The 23,894-nt window shown below is 40.2% G+C and overlaps 1 protein-coding gene across 4 annotated transcripts in view; it reads right to left on the bottom strand.

The window, feature by feature from the left end:
• The window catches only part of tbc1d32 (TBC1 domain family, member 32), a 245,760-nt gene that overhangs the window by 98,022 nt on the left and 123,844 nt on the right, over positions 1-23,894 (bottom strand). For all 4 annotated transcript variants that reach the window (XR_015753686.1, XM_043684303.2, XM_043684307.2 and 1 more), the window contains exons 21-23: positions 21,565-21,683; positions 14,546-14,665; positions 5,118-5,206 (exon numbers count right to left, since the gene is read on the bottom strand). Coding sequence is in view for 3 of the 4 variants with exons in the window: in XM_043684303.2 (XP_043540238.2) it covers positions 5,118-5,206; positions 14,546-14,665; positions 21,565-21,683 (328 nt within the window). In the remaining variant the exon portion in view is untranslated. The remainder of the gene's footprint in view (positions 1-5,117; positions 5,207-14,545; positions 14,666-21,564; positions 21,684-23,894) is intronic.

Genomic DNA, 23,894 nt, shown 5'->3' with positions numbered 1-23,894 from the left:
ATGAGTAGGTGGGGAGCAGAGGGATACAGATGCTTAGGAATTGGGCAACAAGTCTAGACAGTAGATTTGGATCAGTTCAGGCTTGGAGGGCTGAAGGGCCTGTTCCTCAGGTGTAAATTTTCTTTGTTTCTTTGTAGGATTTAATTTTTGCAGAATTTATGAGGAATTGCTCCTTCATTCACAGATTTAGTCTTGTCTATCTTCACTATTCTCCCTCCCACTTTTGCTGCTCCCCAGCACAGAAAAATGAGGGAGAGCAGGACCATCTGACTGTGGTGTCTACAACTGTATTTAAAAGGAGGCTGAAGAACAAGCTGAAAACAAATAAAAGGAAGGAAGTGATGGCTAGTAACTGGGCATGAAGCCCTGAAGCAGGGCTTGGGGGCATGCTAGCTCAGACCCAATTGCTATCTATGTAAATAAGGGTTGATATTTTACTTTTTTGCAGTAGTAAAAGTTAGAGGAACTTGCAGGATGACATTTTGAAGAGAGATGAGAAATGAAGAAAATTCGCAGAAGCACTGGTTACGACCCACCCTCCCATCCTGGCACTTTCCCCTGCCACCGCAGGAACTGTAAAACCTGTGCCCACACCACCTCCCTCACCTCCATCCAAGGCCCTAAAGGAGCTTCCACATCCATCAAAGTTTTACCTGCACATCCACTAATATCATTTATTGTATCCGTTGCTCCCGATGCGGTCTCCTCTACATTGGGGAGACTGGGCGCCTCCTAGCAGAGCGATTTAGGGAACATCTCCGAGACACCCGCACCAATCAACCAAACCGTCCCGTGACTCAACATTTCAACTCCCCCTCCCACTCTGCCGAGGATATGGAGGTGCTGGGCCTCCTCCACCGCCGCTCCCTCACCACCAGACGAATGGAAGAAGAACGCCTCATCTTCCGCCTCGGAACACTTCAACCCCAGGGCATCAATGTGGATTTCAACAGCTTCCTCATTTCCCCTTCCCCCACCTCATCCTAGTTTCTAACCTCCAGCAAAACTGTCCCCTTGACTTGTCCGGACTTGTCCAACCTGCCCAGCTCCTTTTCCACCTATCCACTCCACCCTCTCCTCCCTGACCTATCACCTTCATCTCCTCCCCCACTGACCTATTGTACTCTATGCTACTCTATCCCCACCCCCACCCTCCTCGAGCTTATCTCTCCACGCTTCAGGCTCTCTGCCTTTATTCCTGATGAAGGGCTTTTGCCCGAAACGTCGATTTCGAAGCTCCTCGGATGCTGCCTGAATTGCTGTGCTCTTCCAGCACCACTGATCCAGTGTAAAACCTATGCTCATGCCTCCCCCCTCACCTCTGTCCAAGGCCCTACAGGATCTTTCCACATCTGGCAAAGATTTTCCTGCACATCCGAACCCCTCATCTACTGTGTCTGTTACTCTCAATGTGGTCTCCTCTACGTTGGGGAGACAGGACATCAATTCGCGGAACGTTTCAAAGAACATCTCTGGGCCACATGCATCAAAACAACCCCACCGCCCTGTGGCCGACTACTTCAATTCTCCCTTCCAATCTGCCAGGGACCTGCAATTCCTTGGTCTCCTCCACCATCAAATCCAAGCCACCCGACAACTGGAAGAAGAATGTGTCATCTACTGTCAAGACCCTCCAACCACATCACAGCAATGTCGACCTCACCAGTTTCCTCATCTCCCTTTCCCCCACAACATCCCAGGTCTAACCCTCCAACTCAGCACCACCTTCTTGAATTATCCTACTTGACCATCTTCCTTCCCACCTGTCTACTGCACCCTCCCCTCCAACTTAGCATCATCATCACACCCAGCTAACTCACCCCCACCCACCGATTTGTCTTGCAGCCCCCTTCACTACCACCACCACCACCACCACCTCCCCGCACCTCCCCCCTCCCCCCCACACACACACAGACACACACACACTCCTAATGAAGGGCTTATGCCCGAAACGTCAATTGTCCTGCTCCTCCGATGCGGCCTGACCTGCTGTGCTTTTCCAGCACCACACTTTCGACTCTGATCTCTCGCACCTGCAGTTCTCACTTTCTCCTTTATAATCTATTCCCAACTGATGAAGGCAAATATGCTAATATGCTTCATCTGCTTCTGTTGCCACTTTCAGAGAATTGTGGATCTTACACCTCAATCCCCCAGTATGCTAATTCTTCCAAGGGTTCTGCCATTTACTGTATACTTCCCTCTACAGTAGACCTTGCAAAATGAGGAGAGTCCTTGTTATAACCTCAGCTGGTGAGAGAAGTGAACCCACTCAACTGATGTCATTCAAACTGCCTATCCAGCCAACTGAGTTAACCAAGCCCCTCTCAATAGGTCATCTTGTGCCAAAAAGATTTAGAATTTTCATTTTGGAAAAGGCTTATAGAGGTTTATTTGTAGTGAGTTATTAAAAACATTTTACTTGCACCATTTATAGGAAGTTTGATACTAGGTTTTAACTTTAAAGGTTTAATTATATATAATACAGACTTTGGTTTTTTGCCAATCTTTCCCTTAAAAAACCCACAGATGCAGGTAGTAAAATGTTGCAATATGATAGCATCACCTAATAAAGGACTTAGTGAAATTGAAAAAGGAGCACTGGAGAATAGTAGTCTTTAAAAAAACCAAAAAAGGTAGCCTGCAAGAAACACAAAAAGGGTGCTTAGAAACAAATTATTTTGACCTTTGAATTGCAAAGGGTTGTTGCTCAGAAACTATGAAATTGATTCGAAAAAATAAGCAACTGGACAGGACAATGATGATTGGAGTTCATTAGAATGGCTGGAACACCCCTGTTCATAAGAATTTTTGATAAAAGGGTGTAATACCAAAGTAAAGGTTTAGATAATGTGTTGGCAACTTCAACTCCTCAGGAATTTATGATGACTAAGACGGTGTGATACAATAACTGTTAGAATCAAATGCAATTACGGACATACTAACCAAACACCTTGCAGCAAAGTAAATGTCCTATATCCCTATTCAATTTACAAAGCCCTAACATGGAACACCTGTGTGAACTAACAACCATACTTGAACAAATCATAATTTATTTTAACTATACATTTACACAATGAATACTTAGGGTCTGAGAAGTACTACATGGAAGTGTGTTGTAGGCAGAATCAATTGAGGCATTCAAGGGGGTGCTCAACAATTATTTGAAGAGGAACAATGTGCAGAATTAAGCATAAAAGGCATCAGAAAGGCACTAATTCATTTGGAGTGCCAGTGCAGACATAAGAGACTAATTGGCTTTCTTCTATACTATAACAATTCTGTGACTCTCTGATTAAACAGCATTCAAGTTATCTTTGTTGCAGAAAACTAGTTTTTCAAAATGTAGTATATTATCTACAAGCCAGAAGGACAAAACTAATTTGCTTATTTCATGAGAAAATCTGTTGACATTGGAAATGATTGAAATAATTTGATAGCGCTCAGAATCTCCATTGTGAAAAAGCAGAGTTCTGGTAATTTCCTTAATTTAAGCATTGCTTGCAATGACACATACAGATACACACACACACTTCACCACCAACCTCCCTTGTTAGTTCTCCACTTAAGTTAATCATAAATTATGTTACAATGACGAAAGCATATCACATTATAAAGCACACTAAACATAGCTAGGTTTAGACAGTAACCTCAGTTTTAAATTTACATGTGGTCATCACAAGATAAAAGTTGGAAATATTTAAAAATTTCCTTCAGAAAATAGTCAATTTTTTGGGTAAAAAAATCATTGAATAACTCCCCAAGAGTTATGCAGGGATACCTACATAATACGGACTGCCCGGATTTCAGCCTGTAACTGTACTACCTTATGAGCAGTTAGGCAAAAGTAAGAAAAGCTGAGTTTCTCAGTTTTGTCCACATTCCATAAACAAAAAAAAGCAATGTATTCTAATGTATACCTTTAATTTCCTTATGTGTAGTTCTCCAGGTTACAAACCAAAGGTAACAAACAAACAAAAACAAAGAAGCAGGAGTAAGCCATTCAGTTTCCTCAAGCTTGCCCTTCCATTCAATAAGATCATGGTTGATAGGATTATAACATCAATAAAAAGTTTCCCATGTAGACCCAATGACAATTCATCCACTTTCATAACAAACATGTGTTCACCCCACCTCAAATATATTCAAAGACTCTGCTTCTCCCACCAGGAGGAAAGTTTCAAAGATTCACGACATCAGAAAAAAAGAATTGCCTCATCAATTTTAAATGGATGATCCTTGCTTATTCAAGAGAGACCATGAGTTCTTGATTCTATAGGAGGAAAACAGATCCTCGCACATCTACCCGATTAAGACTTATCAGAATCTTATGTTTCAATCACGCCTCTTACTGTTAAACTTTAGTGCATATGAGCCTAGACTGTCCAAACTATCCTCATAAGACAGCACACCCATTCGAAGTATGAGCTTGATAAACCTCATACTTCACAAGCCAAACAGGAACAAATATTTACAATGAAATGCCTGTGCACAAAACTGAACATTAACTCTTACAAGAGATGTTCAAAACTGATTGAAAGTATTGTTACTCCATTTTCTCCATAGCTCTATCCCTGGTGTAGATCTCTTTTATTAACACGTAATGATACATACCTGTGGTAGGTAGGACTTGAACCTGGATCTTTTGGGCCAGTGTACTAATACTGTGCCACCAAGAACCCTAAAATTTGAAACATTTACAATTGTAGTCAGCAGGATTATAATCTAGAGATGGAAATGTGTTGCTGGAAAAGCGCAGCAGGTCAGGCAGCATCCAGGGAACAGGAGAATCGACGTTTCGGGCATTAGCCCTTCTTCAGGATTATAATCTATGTGAGCAAACTTCAATGAATTTCAAATCTATCACCTTCGCCACTTGGCCACAGCTGCAGAACTGGTCCCTGCTGCATGCCGAATCTGAGCTTTTTTGGGGGTGATATTGGGGATACTATAATTCATTTCAGCACCTACTGAAAGCTAGGAACTTAGAAATAACAACTAAGGTTTCTTAACAGTTAAAGAGCAATGAAGAAATTCCAGGGACAATATTTTTAATTTTGAAATAAACAGAAATAGTTAGAAACTAAATTCCTTTATGGAATAGGATTCCAGCTTACCTAACACCAAACATATGGGAATGTTCATAGTTGAACAGCGAGTGTATTTTAGCATTCGAATTCATAATTATCAGTCGATCAATTAAATCCTTTAAAATGAAAAATAAGTCAGTTGTAATTATTGCAAACAATGGTTGAAAGATATCTATAACACAAATAATGATTGGCAAATAAACTTGTTTAATATTTTTGTGGACATGCACACAATCTTTCAAGGAGTCTGCATACAATGAATCTATGCACAATCGTAGAAAATATAATCACATTTTCTGTATTTAGATTAGATTAGATTCCCTACAGTGTGGAAACAGGCCCTTCGCCCCAACCAGTCAACACCAACCCTCCGAAGAGCAACCCACCCAGACCCATCTCCCTCTGACTAATGCACCCAACAAAGCCTCAGACTAATGCACCTAACACTATGGGCAATTTAGCATGGCCAATTCACCTGACCTGCACATCTTTGGATTGTGGGAGGAAACCAGAGCACCCAGAGGAAACCCACACACACATGGGGAGAATGTGCAAAACTCCACACAGACAGTCACCCAAGACTGGAATCGAACCTGGGACCCTGGTGCTGTGAGGCAGCAGTGCTAACCACTGAGCCACCGTGCTGCCCTATTAGTTTTATTTTTAAAACTAACATTCCAACAATAAAAGCAGTATTAGATAATTGATGTAGGCTGAAACATTCATTTGCAGGTCCTTAACAATGCATTATATGTTCTAGGAGAAAGTGAGGACTGCAGTTGCTGGAGATCAGTGCTGAAAATGTGTTGCTGGAAAAGCTCAGCAGGTCAGGCAGCATCCAAGGAGCAGGAGAATCGACGTTTCGGGCATGAGCCCTTCTTCAGGAATGAGGAAAGTGTGCCAAGCAGGCTAAGATAAAAGGTAGGGAGGAGGCTCTTGGGGGAGGGGCATTGGAAATGCAATAGGTGGAAGGAGGTTAAAGTGAGGGTGATAGGCCGGAGTCGGGGTGGGGGCAGAGAGGTCATCCACACACATCATTTACTGCAACCGCTGCACCCGATGTGGCCTCCTCTATATTAGGGAGACAGGCCGCCTACTTGCGGAACGTTTCAAAGAACACCTCTAGGACACCCGGACCAACTAATCCAACCGCCCCGTGGCTCAACACTTCAACTCCCCCTCCCACTCCACCAAGCTCATGCAGGTCCTTGGACTCCTCCATCGCCAGATCATAGCAACACGACGGCTGGAGGAAGAGTGCCTCATCTTCCGCCTAGGAACCCTCCAACCACAATGGATGAACTCAGATTTCTCCAGTTTCCTCATTTCCCCTCCCCCCACCTTGTCTCAGTCCCAACCCTCAAACTTAGCACCACCTTCCTAACCTTCAATCTTCTTCCTGACCTCTCCACCCCCCCACCCCCACTCCGGCCTATCACCCTCACTTTAACCTCCTTCCACCTATCGCATTTCCAACGCCCCTCCCCAAAGTCCCTCCTCCCTACCTTTTATCTTAGCCTGCTTGGCACACTTTCCTCATTCCTGAAGAAGGGCTCATGCCCGAAACGTCGATTCTCCTGCTCCTTGGATACTGCCTGACCTGCTGCGCTTTTCCAACAACAAATTTTCAGCAATGCATTATATGTGCTCTGTATTGAAGTAATGCTGATGTTCAGATTGTAATATTTAAATATTGACATTAAACCATATTACCATTACTAAATCGCCCATCAACAACATCCTGAGGGCATCACCAATCTTAAATCTTCAAACTATTTTCAGCCAGAATTGCTGAGTGGATGATTTATCTAAACTGCCTGCAAAAGTTCACAGCACCACGGATGCCAATCTCCAGCCAATTTGACCCACTCTATGTGATATCAAGAGATGGCAGGAGGCAGTGGCTTCTACAAAGGCTATGGGCCCTGACAAGATACCAGTAATAGTACTGAAGGTGAGGTCCAAAACTTGCTGTTCCTCTAGCCAATCTGTTTCACTGCAGTTATAACACTGACATCTACCCAACACTTGAAAATTGCCCAGGTTTCACCTGTACACAAAATGGTGTGTCAAATCTAACTTGGAAAACTACTCTTGACCGTCAGAAAGTATCAACATTGCTATCTCGCAACATGTTTAGCAATAATGTGCTCACCAATACTCCGTTTGTGGCACTTATTGACCATCAACTTTTGATCTCAATACAGCCTTAGTTCAAATAAACATAGACAAAAGAGCCGAATTCCAGAGATTAGATGAAAATGACTCCCTTATCATCAAGGCTATATTTGATCAAGCATGGCATTAAGGAGGCTTAGCAAAACTGGAGTCAAAGGGAGTGGGAGGAACAATATAGAAAAAAAGCACCAAGGGAATGATAAGTAAGTATGCAAATGTCAGGAAGCTAGGCCAAGTGGTTGACAATGAGAAAGAAGGTCTTAAGTTACGGGAAGATATAAACTGATTGATCAAATGGGGAAATCAGAGGCAATTGGAATCTAACCTTGAATAGTGTGAGGTGATTAACGTTTGAAGAAGTGAAAAAAACAAGGAAGTGCTCGATGAACACTAGAAATATCAGAGGAAAAGAGGGATCTTGGGGTGCTTGTCCACAGATCAATGAAACAGCAGGACGGGTTAATAGTATAGTTAAGGTGGTATACAGGACATACCGTGGCATAAATTGTAAGGGCAGGGTGGTTATGTTGGAACTGTGTTAGGACTTTGGTTAGGTCACAGCTGCAGTATCATAGAATCCCTACAGTGTGGAAATCATTTGGCTCACTGAGTCCTCACTGACTCTCCAAAGAGTATCCCACCCAGACCCACTCCATCCCTTTAATCCTGCATTTGCCATGGCTAATTTACCTCGCCTACACTATGAGTGAACACTATAGGTAATTTAGCATGGCCAGTCCACCCAACTGGCACATCTTTTGGACTGGGAGGAAATTGGGGTACCTGAGGAAACTCAGGCGATCACAGGGAGAATGTCTGTGGAATTAAACCTGGGTCCCTGGCACTGTAAGGCAGCAGTACTAACCAGTGAGCCACTGTGCTGCCCAAATACTGTGCACAGTTCTGGTCACCGCACTTTAGGAAGGATGTAGTTAGATTGGAAGAGGTGCTGGGTGTTGTCTGGCATGGAACATTTTAGCTATAAAGTGGAGTGAAGATGGTTAAGCTTGACTTCTTTCTTTCGAGCGGAATAGGATGAGAGAAAGCCTGATTGAGGAGAGTAAGATTACAAGAGTAATGGATAGAGTGGATAGAAAGCAGTTTCTCCCTTTAGATGAAGGGTCAATAGCAATGGGGGCATAATTTAAATGTGAAAGGCAGCAAGATTTTGGGGAACTTGAGAAAAGAGGCTAGAAATCCTCAACTTCAGACTTCCAAAACTTGTCCACCATCTACAAGACACAAGTGAGGAGAGTGATAAAATACTTTCTATTTACCTGGATGAGTGCAAATCCAACAGCATTCAAGAATTTTGACATCCAGAGCAAAGCCACCCACTTGACTGGCACCACATCCACAAACATTCACTCCCTCTGTCAACAACACTCAGTAGCAGCAGTCTGGATCAACTACAGAAGTTTATCAAGACAGCTTAGACAGTACTTTCCAATCCTCAACAGCCATGACGAAGGACAAGGGCTGCAGATACACGATAACAACACGATCTGTACATTTGCCTCCAAGCCATTCACCATCTTGACTTGGAAATGTATTGCTGTTCGTTCAGTGTCACTCAATCAAAATCCTGGAATTCCTGGTAGGTCCAATCAAGGACAGTAGTGGTAGACTGTGTATTGAGTCGGAACAGATAGGAGAGGTCTTGAATGAGTACTTTTCTTCAGTATTTACGATTGAGAGGAACCGTATTGTTGAAGAGGAGAGTGTAAACGGACTGGTAAGCTAGAGGAGATACATGTTAGGAAGGAAGATGTGTTGGACATTTTGAACAACTTGAGGATAGACAAGTCCCCCGGGCCTGATGGGATATATCCTAGGATTATGTGGGAAGCAAGAGAGGAAATTGCAGTACCGTTGGCAATGATCTTTTCATCTTCACTGTCAACGGGGGTGGTACCAGGGGACTGGAGAGTGGCAAATGCTGTGCCCCTGTTCAAAAAAGGGAATAGGGATAACCCCGGGAATTACAGGCCAGTTAGTCTTACTTCGGTGGTAGGTAAAGTAATGGAAAGGGTACTGAGGGATAGGATTTATGAGTATCTGGAAAGGCACTGCTTGATTAGGGACAGCCAGCACGGATTTGTGAAGGGTAGGTCTTGCCTTACAAGTCTGATTGAATTCTTTGAGGAGGTGACCAAGCATGTGGATGAGGGTAAAGCAGTGGATGTAGTATACATGGATTTTAGTAAGGCATTTGATAAGGTTCCCCATGGTAGGCTTATGCGGAAAGTCAGGAGGCATGGGATAGAGGGAAATTTGGCCAGTTGGATAGAAAACTGGCTAACCGGTCGAAGTCAGAGAGTGGTGGTAGATGGTAAATATTCAGCCTGGAGGCCAGTTACAAGTGGAGTTCCGCAGGGATCAGTTCTGGGTCCTCTGCTGTTCGTAATTTTTATTAATGACTTGGATGAGGGAGTCGAAGGGTGGGTCAGTAAATTTGCAGATGATACGAAGATTGGTGGAGTTGTGGATAGTAAGGAGGGCTTTTGTCGGCTGCAAAGGGACTTGGATATGATGCAGAGCTGGGCTGAGGAGTGGTAGATGGAGTTCAACCCTGCCAAGTGTGAGGTTGTCCATTTTGGAAAGACAAATAAGAATGCGGAATACAGGGTTAACGGTAGGGTTCTTAGTGAGGTGGAGGAACAGAGGGATCTTGGGGTCTATGTTCATAGGTCTTTGAAAGTTGCCACTCAGAGCTCGTAAGAAGGCCTATGGTGTATTAGCGTTCATTAGCAGAGGGATTGAATTCAAGAGTCGTGAAGTGATGTTGCAACTGTACAGGACTTTGGTTAGGCCACATTTGGAGTACTGTGTGCAGTTCTGGTCGCCTCACTTTAGGAAAGATGTGGAAGCTTTGGAGAGGGTGCAGAGAAGATTTACCAGGATGTTGCCTGGAATGGAGAATAGGTCGTACGAGGATAGGTTGAGAGTGCTAGGCCTTTTCTCATTAGAACGGCGAAGGATGAGGGGTGACATGTTAGAAGTTTATAAGATGATCAGAGGAATCGATCGAGTAGACAGTCAGAAACTTTTTCCCCGGGTACAGAGTGTTACAAGGGGACATAAATTTAAGGTGAAGGGTGGAAGGTATAGGGGAGATGTCAGGGGTGGGTTCTTTACCCAGAGAGTGGTGGGGGCATGGAATGCACTGCCTGTGGGAGTGGTAGAGTCAGAATCTTTGGTGACCTTTAAGCAGCAATTGGATAGGTACATGGATGGGTGCTTAAGCTAGGACAAATGTTCGGCACAACATCGTGGGCCGAAGGGCCTGTTCTGTGCTGTATTGTTCTATGTTCTATGTCCTCCCTAACAATATTATGGGTATATTTAATGCAAATGGAGGGCAGCAATTCAATGCGGCAGCTCATCACCACCTTCTCAAGGACAAACAGGGATAGCAGCAAATGTTGTCCTCCATTAGTGGATAAAAGAAAAACTGGACTAGCCATGCAAACGTGTGGCTACTAGGGAAGGTCAGAAGCTGGGAGTTCTCTTACAAGCAATATCACTCCTGACTCCTCAAAGTCTTTCTCCCACCTACAAAGTACAAGATCAGGAACATGATGGATTAGTTCCAACAAAGCTCAAGACGACCAACACCATCCAGAATAAAGCACTCCACTTGAACAGCACTCTATTTTAAACCATTAATTTCCCTCACCACCAGTGAACTATGGCTACATTGTATACCATCTACAAGTAAGCATAATCACCTCTCCTTCATGCATACTGCAGCAGATTAGACACTGTTTTGCATCAAGGGACTCACATCTTGACTCTTGCCACTGTATTCCTATAATGCACATCAAGAGTGTAATGAATATTCTCCACCTGTCTGAAGTAATGTTGCTTCAACACCACTCGGGATACTCAACATGAATCAGGACAAGACAGCCACTTTAAACAGTACACATCCATTGACTTAAGCATTTTTAGTATGCACAGTACTACCCTCAAGATGCACTGCAGCAATAAGTATTTCTTCAGCAGCACTTCCCAAACCTGCAACTTCCATCATCTGGTAGGACAAAGATTGCAGGTTGTTGTGACAAAAGGTGTATTATATACATGATACCGATGGATGGGTTAGTTGTGTGAAACTGTTTATAAAAACAAGTTTGAAAAGTCACTTGACAGTGAATATATCAGTTGCAAGAAACAATGCAATAATAAGTTGAGTGCTTCAGAGACCCCCTGTAATGTTAATGGATAACAGATAGAATGCTGGATTTATGACAAGCAGAGCAAACACATTCAACTAATTCATTTAGCTTTGCCTTCAGAACAGAAGGTTTAAAGTTTGGTTCAGATGGTAGAACAACTTCTCCTAACAAGAGAATCAAGTCAATTCTGAGGACATATTCACCTCAGAAGGTTCCTAGTCTGTGTGGTTTCCAAGCCACAAGAGTTTGGATATAAACCTTCAATTTGTTAGAATAAAATGCTTAGACCATTGGAATCATTCCCACAGACTTGGAAAGGTATCACAAAAAACAGTATCAACAGTCCAAGGGAAAGAAAATGGAAAGTGACAGTCCAGTAAAGATTTAGTACCTGAGGACTGAAGGATTGCAAATGTTGTGCCCTTGTTCAAGAAGGGCAGCAGAGATGACCCAGGTAATTATAGACCAGTGAGTCTTACTTCTGTTGTAGGAAAGGTTTTGGAAAAGATTATAAGAGATAAGATTTATAATCATCTAGCAAGCAACAATTTGATTTCAGATAATCAACATGGTTTCGTCAAGGGCAGGTCGTGTCTCACAAACCTCATTGAGTTTTTTTGAGAAGGTGACCAAGCATGTACATGAGGGTAGGACAGTTGACGTGGTATACTTGGACTTCAGTAAAGCCTTTGATAAGGTTCCACATGGGAGGCTGATAGAGAAAATGCAGAGGCATGGAATGGAGGGTGATTCAGCAGTTTGGATTAGAAACTGGCTTTCTGGAAGAAGGCAGTGAGGGGTGGTTGATGGAAAATATTCAGTCTGGAGTCCACTTACTAGTGGTGTTCCACAGGGATCGGTTTTGGGACCACTGCTGTTTGTCATTTTTATAAATGACTTAGACGCAGGTGGATGGATTAGTAAATTTGCAGACAACACTAAAGTCGGTGGAGTAGTGGACAGTTTGGAAGAATGTTACAGGTTGCAGGGGAACTTGGATAAACTGTAGAATTGGCTGAGAGGTGGCAAATGGAGTTCAATGCAGCTAAATGGGAGATGATGCACTTTGGGAAGAATAAAAGGATGGCAGAGTACTTGGTCAATGGAAAGATTCTTGGTAGTGTGGATGTGCAGAGGGATCTTGGAGTCCATGTGCATAGATCCCCGAAAGTTGCCACCCAGGTGGATAGTGCTGTTAAGAAGGCATACGGCGTGTTAGGTTTCATTGGTAGAGGGATTGAGTTCCGGAACCGCAATATCAGGCGCCAACTATACAAAACGCTGGTGCGGCCACACTTGGACTATTGTGTACAGTTCTGGTCGCCCCATTACAGGAAGGATGTGGAAGCATTAGAAAAGGTGCAGAGGAGATTTACCAGGATGTTGTCTGGTCTGGAGGGAAGGTCTTCTGAGGAAACGCTGAGAGACTTGAGTCTTTTCTCATTGGAAAGAAGGAGGCTAAGGGGGGATTTGATAGAGACATACAAGATGATCAGAGGATTAGATAGGAAAAAGTCTTTCTCTGTCTACCCTAAGATGATGAAGTCAGCTTGTACAAGAGGGCAGAACTACAAATTGAGGGGTGATAGATTTAAGACTGATGTCAGAGACAGGTTCTTTACACAGAGAGTGGTAAGGGCGTGGAATGCCCTACCTGCTAAGGCAGTCAATTCAAAACATTAGGGAGATTTAAGCAATCCTTAGATAAGCTTATGGATGATTTTGGGAGAGTATAGGGGGAGACGAGCAGAGAAAAGTCCACAGGTTGGTGCAACATTGAGGGCCGAAGGGCCTGTTCTGTGCTGTATTGTTCTAAACATCCATTCATCGGCGGTGGGCATTGATAACTAGGTCAGCATTTACTGCCCATCTCCAGTAACCATTGAAAAGGTGCTGCTCAGCTGCCTTTTTTAACCACTATAGTCCATTTGGTATGGATAGATCCATAGTCCTGTTAGGGAAGGAGTTCCAGGACTCTGGCAGAACAGTGATATATTTCCAAGACAGGATGGGGAGTGGCTTGGAGGGGAAATTGCATGTGGTAATGTTCCTATGTATCTGCAACCCTTGTTCTTCAAGATGGTCATGGGTTTGGAACATGCTGTCCAAGGAGCTTTGGATAATTTCTGCATTGAATCTCATACATGGTCCGGACTGCTGCAACAGTGTGGTGGTGTTGGCAGTAGTGGAGGGGGAGTGAATGTTTGAGGTTATGGTGCCAATCAAGCTTACAGCTTTGTTCTGGATGGTATCAAGTTTACTGATTGTATTGAAGCTGCACTCACCCAGGCCAATGGAGAGTATGCCATCATTACACTTGAATTCCGATTTTGACATAACATTCCTTCATGGTCACGATGTCAAAATCCTGGAACTCTTCACCTTATAACATTGTGAGTGTACCTTCAGCAGACTGCAGCTTACAAAGGAGGTTCAAGACTACATTCTCAAGAGCAGTTTGAAATGGGCTATAAATGACACTTGCAAATGACACTCAGCCCAAGAATAATTTTTTTTAAAAAAGAAAGCTACCACTTTGTTTGACAAAAGAAAAATCCAGCTATTAAAATTTAAGGTAAACAAATTTACTTTCATAATTGTGCAATATCAAATCTCTGAGACTAGGTTAGGTTAGACTAAGAGTAGGGTGTTCACTTTTAGAAGAGCAACATTTTGGAGGGATTGAATCCTTCCTGTCCTATCAACTCATGAACAGAAAATTACAAGTGCAGAGATAGATTCCACTAAATTATACAAAAGGAGTAAAAAGATATAGTATTTATTTAGACAGTCATTTTCAAATTCTGTACTATTCTCTAATTCTATCAATAAATAGGTTTGCACCAGAGCAATTCAACAGCAACTAGTTTGCACTTTGGATTTTTGGCTAAACAAACAAAAAAATCACAGTAGATCTACACGCAAGATACATTTTCCCCCAACAGTCAAGGGAACCAATACATAAGTACTTTTAAAATATTATTTTTTTTATAGCAATAATTGAATTGAATTTATTGTCACGTGTACCGAGGCACAGTGAAAAGCTAACACATCAACATTGATAAAATAATTGCAAGAAAATGCTGTTATACTTACAACAATTGAGGTAGGCACTTCACGCAAGGAATATGCCGACTTGTTTGGCAGTGGCATATTGCCAATCAGTTCATATACAGCGTAGAAAGATGAGAGTAGGTTTACCAAAGCTAGAAATGACTTAAAGCACAAAAATATTAATATATGTGGAAACTGAAAGGATTCTACAATAACGAAGAAACATTTCCATATAAAACAAAGAACAATAAATACTGCATTGTGATTAGAAGTGGTTTGCTTTTTCTTGGATTACAAATCGTGACAGTACATCTATCAAAAGAATGACTAGTTAGTTATTCCCAAAGGTCATGAAGGAAAACACAATTAAAAAGTTCTTTAATTAATAATACAAATTGTCTCTTTGGTTATTTCCAACATTCACAACAGTGACTTTACAAAGTACTGTGCAGGTTTTGAAGTGCTTTGAGACATTTGGTAATTGGAAACAACATTATATAAGCATAAGCTTTTTTTAAAAAAAGTTTGTTCTCCCCTCATACGGCCAAAGTAATAACCAAACTGCATTGCTCAATGGAAAAGAATTGGTAGATATTTCAAATATCCACTAAAATAATTTTCACATCAACTTAGCTCAGTTATACTCAGTCAGTAAGGTCCTCACTCCAGAACTCAATGATGTTTCTGTGTAGTTATGAGGGAGTATGGCGTTGTCTTTAAGACATGAATGCAAAGTCTTTCTGCTCTTTCATGTAAAGTACATGATAATATAATAAGGTATCAAAAAGGGCAGGCCAATTCTCCCATTGCCCTGGCCAATATTCAACTTCCAACTAAAAACAGAGCATAATTATTTGACCCATTTCCGTTTATTAGACTTTGTCATATTTTCTGCATTGTAACAGTTAAAAAATTTTATTGGCCATAAAGAAGTCTGTGACATCCTTTGGTCATCAGATTCATTATATAATTGGAAGATTTTTGTTCTTCTACATTGAAATTATGCCATTCTTCTGAAGATCAACATTATTGAACAGCATTTTCATCAAATATAAACTAGTTGAAAGTCAGATATGAAACAACAGCAATTGTTGGGGAAACTCAGCAGGTCTGTCAGCATTTCTGGGGTAAAAACAGAGTTAACAGTTCAAGTCCAGTTACTCTTCATCCCTACAGTTGCTGTCAGGCCTGCAATTTCTGTTTTGGTTTCAGATCTTCAGCATCCTCAGTTCTTTGTTTTATAAAAGATGTTTTGTTAAAAGATGGCACAAATCATTTTTTTCTCAACTCAGACATTTGAAAATTTAATTGCTTCATACTCTTAATTTATATATTTACAAATGAAAAATCTTGATTCTATATCATCTGACTGCAGTGATATTTCTACATAATTATATTTTGTTCAAACAATAAAATGTCATCATAATGTCACTGCATTTGGTGAATTAAGCATAGGCAAGAGTATATCGCAGACACTGCAAGAACATTTTGAACTAATTATTCTGCAACCTTAAGCAGGTATATACATAAATATCTCAAATAGGATTTTCTTCAAATTTCTCTCCTCCCCCACTATCTAAAAGCACTTTCACCATGAAACGTTCTGTCGGCATCTTGTATCCTGTGGTATTTCAAACAAATTACATTATTTGAGCAATAACATCAATCAAATATCTTAACCCCAAATTTAATCTTGTCCTCACCCTATATCTACATATTTGCATGTCCAATATGCTTTGTTCTAATTAAGGTGATTGAAATCAGTAGACTCAGCATTGACCAGGACATCCATTAAATAGCTTAATTTTCTACTGCACAGATTTGTGGAATGATTAATTAAACTCAGAAATTGAATTTTAACAATGCCCTCTAACTTAGTACTAAAATAACTAAAAGAATATGCTCAAAATCTTACTCGGATACAAAAGCAATAAAAAAACCACACAACTATAATGATGCAGAAATATTTCAAACTAAACAAAACAAGTTCAAGGCTGAGATAGACAGATCTTTAATCAATAAGGGAATTGAGTTTATGGGAAAAAGGCAGGATAGCAGAGCGGAGGATTATCAGATCAGCCATGATCTCACGGTTTGGTTTGATGGGCTGAATGGCCTATATCTGCTCCTATGACTTCTGGCCTCAAATCAAGAAGTCCTAAAAATAATTACAAAATTATATCATGGAGAAACATTGCAACTATGAAGTTTCCTATTTGCACAACAATCAGCTAAACAAGTTGTTGATCTGTTAGGCGAATAGGCCAATATAATAGTAAAGGATATATTTGTTATTGTTCTCTCGAGGTGCAGACTATTGCCAAATTGGAAATGATTGCTTAGAAAACCACAATCTACACAATCATAAATCCATGATTTGTACTCGTTGCAGTTGAGGTTGCATTTTGTAAAATGCAATCAGAAATGTATTGTTAAGTAACGACTAAAGTTAGATATTAAAACATTGATCATGCATTCATTAATTATAAGATCTTATTCAAATATAAATCAAACTGGTACAACTTTTTAAAACATTAATATTGTTTTAAGATGGAAAGAGATTGTTTTTTCCTTGACTTAAGAATAATTGCTGTCTTGCTTACTTTATTATTTGTTTTTCAGCACTAACCACAACCTATTGGAACTGCAATTTTGCAAGAGGTCCAAATTGTTGAGAAATTATTAATAAAATGAAGTCCAGAATTGAACATTGCTGAGAAGAGAGGTGTTTTGCTTAAGGTTTTGTCATGTAATCATTAAATGCAAGGATGCTAAGGAGAACAGGGCATTATTTGCTTGCCAAGTCAAGACTGATTTGTGGAGGCATGCCATGGGGAAAGCAATGGAGAACTGACGGCTTCCCAAGCTCCTGAGCAATTCAAAAAAGAAGCAAAATTTCAACACACACACTGTTTTTAGAGAACAGGGCTTTGTGAATGAACGTATGTCACTTCTGCAAGCATAAAGGAGTCATGTTCGAAGCTCAATTGATGACGATAAATTAGTTGTTACTGTAGATTTCAGAAACGTGTTCAAGCCTTCTACCTTTCTTCAATTACCCTGGAGACTGGCCATGGTAATGCCTCAACAAAACTGTCAGTTTGCCAACCAGTCACCTTTATCTCCTGAGATATAAAATGGATCAACTGTTTGAAGTTCTAAGTTTTCATATTAGCCTTTATGAAACGAAGATGAAAATCTCCGGGACGATATCCTTCTTTCAACAATGAAACATGAAAGCAAGTTAACATGATTGTTTGAAAAAAAAAAGAGAAAAAAGACATTTCTACAGGTAGAGGGTGAGATTTGATGAAAAAAGAAAACTGCAAACATGTCACTCCCTTGGATTCAATGCAAATGCTTGGGTTTTGTAGAATTGTGTAGAAGATATAGTACAGAAACAGGCCATTTAGACCAATAAACCCATTGGTGGCATTTATATTCAACTTCTCCCATCACTCCACATCTAATCCTACCAGCACATCCATCTTCCTCATACGTTGGCCTAGATTTCCATAATTGCAATTATTCACCATTTACCTCAACTATTGGTCATGAGATTCATAGTCTTATTATCTGGGTAAGAATTTTTCTTCAGTAATGAGTAGATGAGGAAGGAAAAATCACCTATCCTCATTTGCTGCTACAGATTTTATCAGTTAAAATATAGATTTTTTTTATTGTTGTAATAAGGAGTCGATTGCAAGGTTTTCTTGGGTTAAGCAAAATAATAAGTTTATTATCTGCTAACCCCAAGAGAAGCAATAAAGATGTGGTGTCAAGCATAACCTTCCTACTTTTATTTAGTTCCTCAAGCAATAACATTCTATTAGCTTGCTTAATTATTTACTGTACCTGCACACTAATTTTTGAGATTCATGCACAAGGATATCCAGATCCCTCTGCATCTCAGAGCTGAGCAGACCCTCACTATTTAGGTTGTTTTCCAATTAAAATGGACAATTTCATATTTTCCTACATTATGCCTCATTTGCCCAATTTTAGTCATTTCCTTAAACAATCTATGCACTATCTATAGCTGCCTATGTCCTCTTCATAACATATTTTCTTACCTCTGTGTCATCAGCAAATTTAGTAAGTATCCTTTTATTCCCTCATCTAAGCAATTTACATAATTTTTAAACTAGTTGAGGTCCCAGTAGTGACCACTGTGGCACAAGGTAAATCTTGCCAACCAGGAACTGATCCATTGATGCTTACTGTTTCTTTTAGCTAGTCAATTTTCTACACAGGTCAATAAAATTACCAGTGAGCCTTAAGTCAGTGGCAGGGAAATTATTGGAGAAGATTCTTAGGGATAGGATTTACTCACATTTGGAAAAATAGAGACTCTTTAGTGATAGGCAGCATGGTTTTGCACAGAGAAGGTCATGTCTCACATTGAACTTTTAGAGAAAGTAACATTGATGAGGACAGGGTGGTAGATTTTGTCCATATGGGCATTAGCAATACTTTTGACAAGGTCCCTCATGGCAAGCTGATAAAAAGGTGAAGTCCATGGGATTTGCAGTAAGCTTGTAAGATGGATACAGACTGGCTTGATCATAAAAACAAGAGAATTAGTGTCATAGTTTTTTTCTCACTGGAGACCAATGGTGCTCCTTAAGGATCAGAGCTGGGACCCTTCCTGTTTGTAACATATATTAAAGATTTGAAGGAGAATGTACATGGCCTGATCAATACGTTTGCAGATGACACAAACATTGGGGGAATTGCAGTTAGTGAGGATGATTGCCAGAGCATACAATAAGCTGGAGACGTGGTGGAGAAATGCAGATGGACTTTAATCCAGACAAACGTGAGGTGATATATTTTGGAAGATTTAATTGCAGGTGGGAAGTAAATGGCAGAACCTTTCGTAGCATCAACATTCATAGAGATCTAGGCAGAAAAGTCCACAACTCCCTGAAAGTGACAACATAAATGGATAAGGTTGTCAAGAAGGCATATGTTATGCTTGCTTTCATTGGTCAGGACATACAGCATAGAAACTGGCAAATCATGTTTCAGCTATACAGAAATTTACTTAGGTAACACTTGGAATACTGGGTACCACACAGGATGGATGTGGAGGCTTTGGGAGGGTGTAGAAGCCATTTACTAGAATATTGCCAGGTTTGGAAGATTTTAGCTCTTAGAAGAGACTTACCAAACTTGTTTGTTTTTGTTTGAACATCTAAGAATGAGCGGCGACCTGATAATGTTGTAAGCATCGATGAAAGGAGTGGATAGAATGGATAATTGGATTTTTTTTGCCTAGGATAATGTCAATCACTAGGACATATTCCTAAGGGACATAAGTTAAAGGTAAAAGAGAGTAGGTTTAAAGGACATCTGAGAGGCAATTTTGTTTTTACACAAAGGATGGTAGGTGCCTGGAATGCACTGCCAGAAGAGTTGGATACGTTTAAGCAATGTTTAAGAGACATTTTGACAGATACATGAATAGGCAAAGTTAAAAATCACAACACCAGGTTATAGTCCAACCGGTTTAATTGGAAGCACACTAGCTTTCGGAGCGACGCTCTTTCATCAGGTGGTAGTGGAGGGCTCAATCCTAACACACAGAATTTATAGCAAAAATTTACAGTGTGATGTAACTGAAATTATACATTGAAAAATTGATTGTCTGTTAAGCCTTTCATCTGTTGGAATACAGTGATAGTTTCACTATCTCTGTATTCTAACAAATGAAAGGCTTAACAGACAATCAATTTTTCAATGTATAATTTCAGTTACATCACACTAAATTTTTGCTATGAATTGTGTGTGTTAGGATTGAGCCCTCCACTACCACCTGATGAAAGAGCGTCGCTCCGAAAGCTAGTGCTTCCAATTAAACCTGTTGGACTATAACCTGGTGTTGTGTGATTTTTAACTTTGTAAACCCCAGTCCAACACCGGCATCTCCAAATCACGAATAGGCAAGAAATAGAGGAATACAATCATGTAGAGGCAAAAAGCTTTTAGTTTAGAAAGACATCATGTGTCAGTGAGGTCCTGGTAGGGCAATGAACCTGCTGCTTTTTTTAAACAAGGTTTTTGAGACACAAGTGATAAAACCCATGACATTTACGTGACAATCAAGTCATTAATATTGCAGTGATCGTTAAAGTTTTTGGATTCCTGATATTTCCTTCCAGTTAGTGTTGCAACTAATTTCTTTTGTTGAGAGATGAGACAGGCAGACAACAAGAGAGGGGAGGAGTGAGAGAGAGAGCCAATGAGAGAGGGAGAACAAGCAAGTGATAGAAGATTTTCTAGCTAGTTTCAATTCTGCCTTCATCTCTTCTTCTTCTGACAACAAGAAATACCTCTTAAAGCAGCATTTCTGTGTATTCCATGTCTGTACAAGTTTTACTTCCAGACTTGATTTTTGGCCTTGAAAAAAGTGTTAGTTTCAGCTCAGAATATCTTTTGTTTAATCCACATTGATTTCATGAAACTTAGCCAAACTGTATGGGGCAGGTGATGTCTGTGACCATTTTAAGTCAGGAGGTTCTCAGTCCTTTTAAAAATCATTTCAATCCATCAAAGTCCCAAATATTAAATTGGACAATGTTTAATATAATCATGACACTTCTGACTTCTTGGCGGTTCTATTATATTGGTGGTCTATAATTTTGTTCTCCTCCACAAGTGAGTGTTCAAGCTACCAAAATCTTTCATTATACTAATCTTTTGACAGGTTAGTTCAGTGTTGGTCTTGCATTACTGGATTCCATGTTCAAATTCACCTTGTACCAGTGAATTGTAAGCTTTATCCAGCTACAAGAGGTCTTCGTAAAGGATTGACAGCTTAAAACATGTGTAAACAACAGAAAGACATCCTAATTCAGTTGGAAATTAGCAATCCCTATTCCATAGAATAGTTAGAGAGGCACAGAAGCTTTGGATCATACAGAGTGGTCTTCTGATCAAAGAAAACATTACAATACTGTATTTAGCTCTGACATGGATCACCTGAAGTGATAATTATATCAGTCCTTAGAATGGACATTGCTTAAATCCAGGATTCCATTTTGAACTTTCCCACCTACCTTCTGGCAACTTCTGTCTATGGGCTCCACTGGTGTTGGTTTGGGATTGATCATTCTTGCATCATCTCTTCCGCACTCCAGAACAGACCATAACTCCATTACAAGGGCTTTAATGAATCCTAATAGCAAAATATATCAAATGATAACATTCTAAAAATATTTTATATCACAAGGTTGACAGCTAACATTTTCATATTGATTAATCACATTTGTATTAAATGGAGATGAAGCTGTCCATTTATGACTTACTTCTTTGTATATTTTCATCGTTTGGCTGACACTAAATGCAGCTTACATTTTCTTAAAAATCAGAAAATCCAATATCAACATAAGGAAAGATACCTGAATATTTGGCAACATTCATTTAAGAAGAAAATTAAAAATACTCAAGAATAACAAGGGAAATCGTTTTACTACTTCCAACTGGCAAAACGGCATGATCAATCTCAGCTACAATGATAAGTTAGTGGACTCAGAAATACCTTTGGACCCAAATAGGTTGAGGTAGTTGACAGCTGTATTGGTACAGCAGTAATGGCTAGTGGATCTGGGTACAAGTGTACAGGGAAGTTAGGTTTACGAAGAATAAAGGGGGTTGTTGGTATTGGTTGGCAGTCAGGAGGGACAGCATAAGACCAAGAAAACTGAGCTATAACAGTTGAGGGCAACTACAACTTGCAAAAGAAACAGGGTGCAGAGCTAAAGGTTTGGTGGGGAACTGCACCTTTTAAGTTGGCTAGCAAGCAGTGGGCGAGTCCTGAAAACAATCAAAACCCTCCCTTTTCAATTTCTTTCATTACCTCTTCACTTCACCATTTAATTGCCTCTTCTATTTTTTCACGTTACCTCACAACAACTGCAATCGCCCATTTCCTTTACTCCTTGTCGATCTAGTAACTGAACAGAATCATCACTATAATCCAGAGACCAAACAAAAAGGCAAGAGGGAAAAGAAGAGTTGCTAAAATGTTTTATATAATGTACTGGAAGCTGAAGACAGACTTTGCATTAGTAAGACAGTAGATCTAAAGTACTGTGATGAAATAAAGTGAATGAAGTGGGATGTGGAAACAAGGATAGGGGAGAAAGGGTTTAAAAGCAGCCATATGAATGCACTGACAGTAGAGATGAAAGTATGAGCAACGAGAGTTAGAGAAGGGACTTCTTACTATTCACCATTGATTCCATAACCAGAAGAAATATCTTATTCTGTTGAAACCATATTAAAATATAGAAATTGCACTGGTGGCAAGACTTCCCTGGTAATCAAACTCATCTTGGAAACCTACACTATACTTTTTATGCTTTTAAGGAGCTTTCTACAATAAGCTGATCAAAATTGTACACAGTATTTGCTGTTCAAAACTGTATAGTATTCTTAGCCACAGCCTTGTAAAACTTTTAACTACTTTCTCTTGCAGGACAGATATCTATGCTAGAGACCTTTTTTCTTCTTTTATCTGCTTATACCTGCACCTTCATGGAATTGATGCAACTGAACTCAGCTGTTCCATCAACATGCTGCAGCAACTTTCCAGTAGTTGAATATGTACTCTGTATTTACTGCTTTCACACTGGCAACATATTATTGTGCATTTCTGCAATAAAGACAAAGCTCTCAGCCATCTGTCAATTCTACTCATAATGTACATTATCTCTGTAATCACAGAGGCCCAATTTTAACACATTGTGCTTGGCATATACAAGATAGAGATGGGCAGTTGAAATGATAGCAATAGCTATTCCTGCCTGCCACTTCCCAGTGTTAATTTGTCTTATTTAGAAAAGAGAGAAATGAAAAAGCAAAGGGTGAGTTCCCTAGGAAGCAGACTTTTCGTATATTTACTGACTGTGATAAAGGTTTAAAAAGCATTACTATCAATTGAGAATCTGGATTTTTAAACTAGAAATGTGTGGAATGGGTTTAGTTCTGGAAGACGATTTGCTTGTCTCAAGAGGTCAGAAAGTTCTTTTTGAACAATTATTTCAAAGGTCATTTCCAAGAAAGCATGTACCTTAAGCAAAAACACTAACTGAGTTATCCAAAAGATTAACTGATGAAATGTTTGGAAAGCTGTACTTTTATGACATCCTGAAAGAAAGACTAGGGACTACAATCCCAGGTTTCAGTTCAGAAAAACAGTTTCATAACAACAAAAGTTTAATTTGTGACAACCCAGGCTTTCAGAGCTTGAAAGAAGTCATTAAATTGTTTTGCACGGATTTTCTTAAAGTTTAGTTAAGACGACAGTGAAGATGTCAATGTCTGTGTATGTCAGGAACAGACTGCAATGGATTGAATCACAGCTGGAGAAAGTATAGAGATTCAC

The sequence above is a fragment of the Chiloscyllium plagiosum genome, unplaced genomic scaffold, assembly GCF_037043375.1.
Source record: "Chiloscyllium plagiosum isolate Xiang-an unplaced genomic scaffold, Cpla_swu_hap1 HiC_scaffold_3, whole genome shotgun sequence".
Taxonomy (NCBI): Eukaryota; Metazoa; Chordata; class Chondrichthyes; order Orectolobiformes; family Hemiscylliidae; genus Chiloscyllium; species Chiloscyllium plagiosum.
Note: the sequence above shows the minus strand (reverse complement) of the source record. Positions and strands in the feature narration are given on the sequence as shown.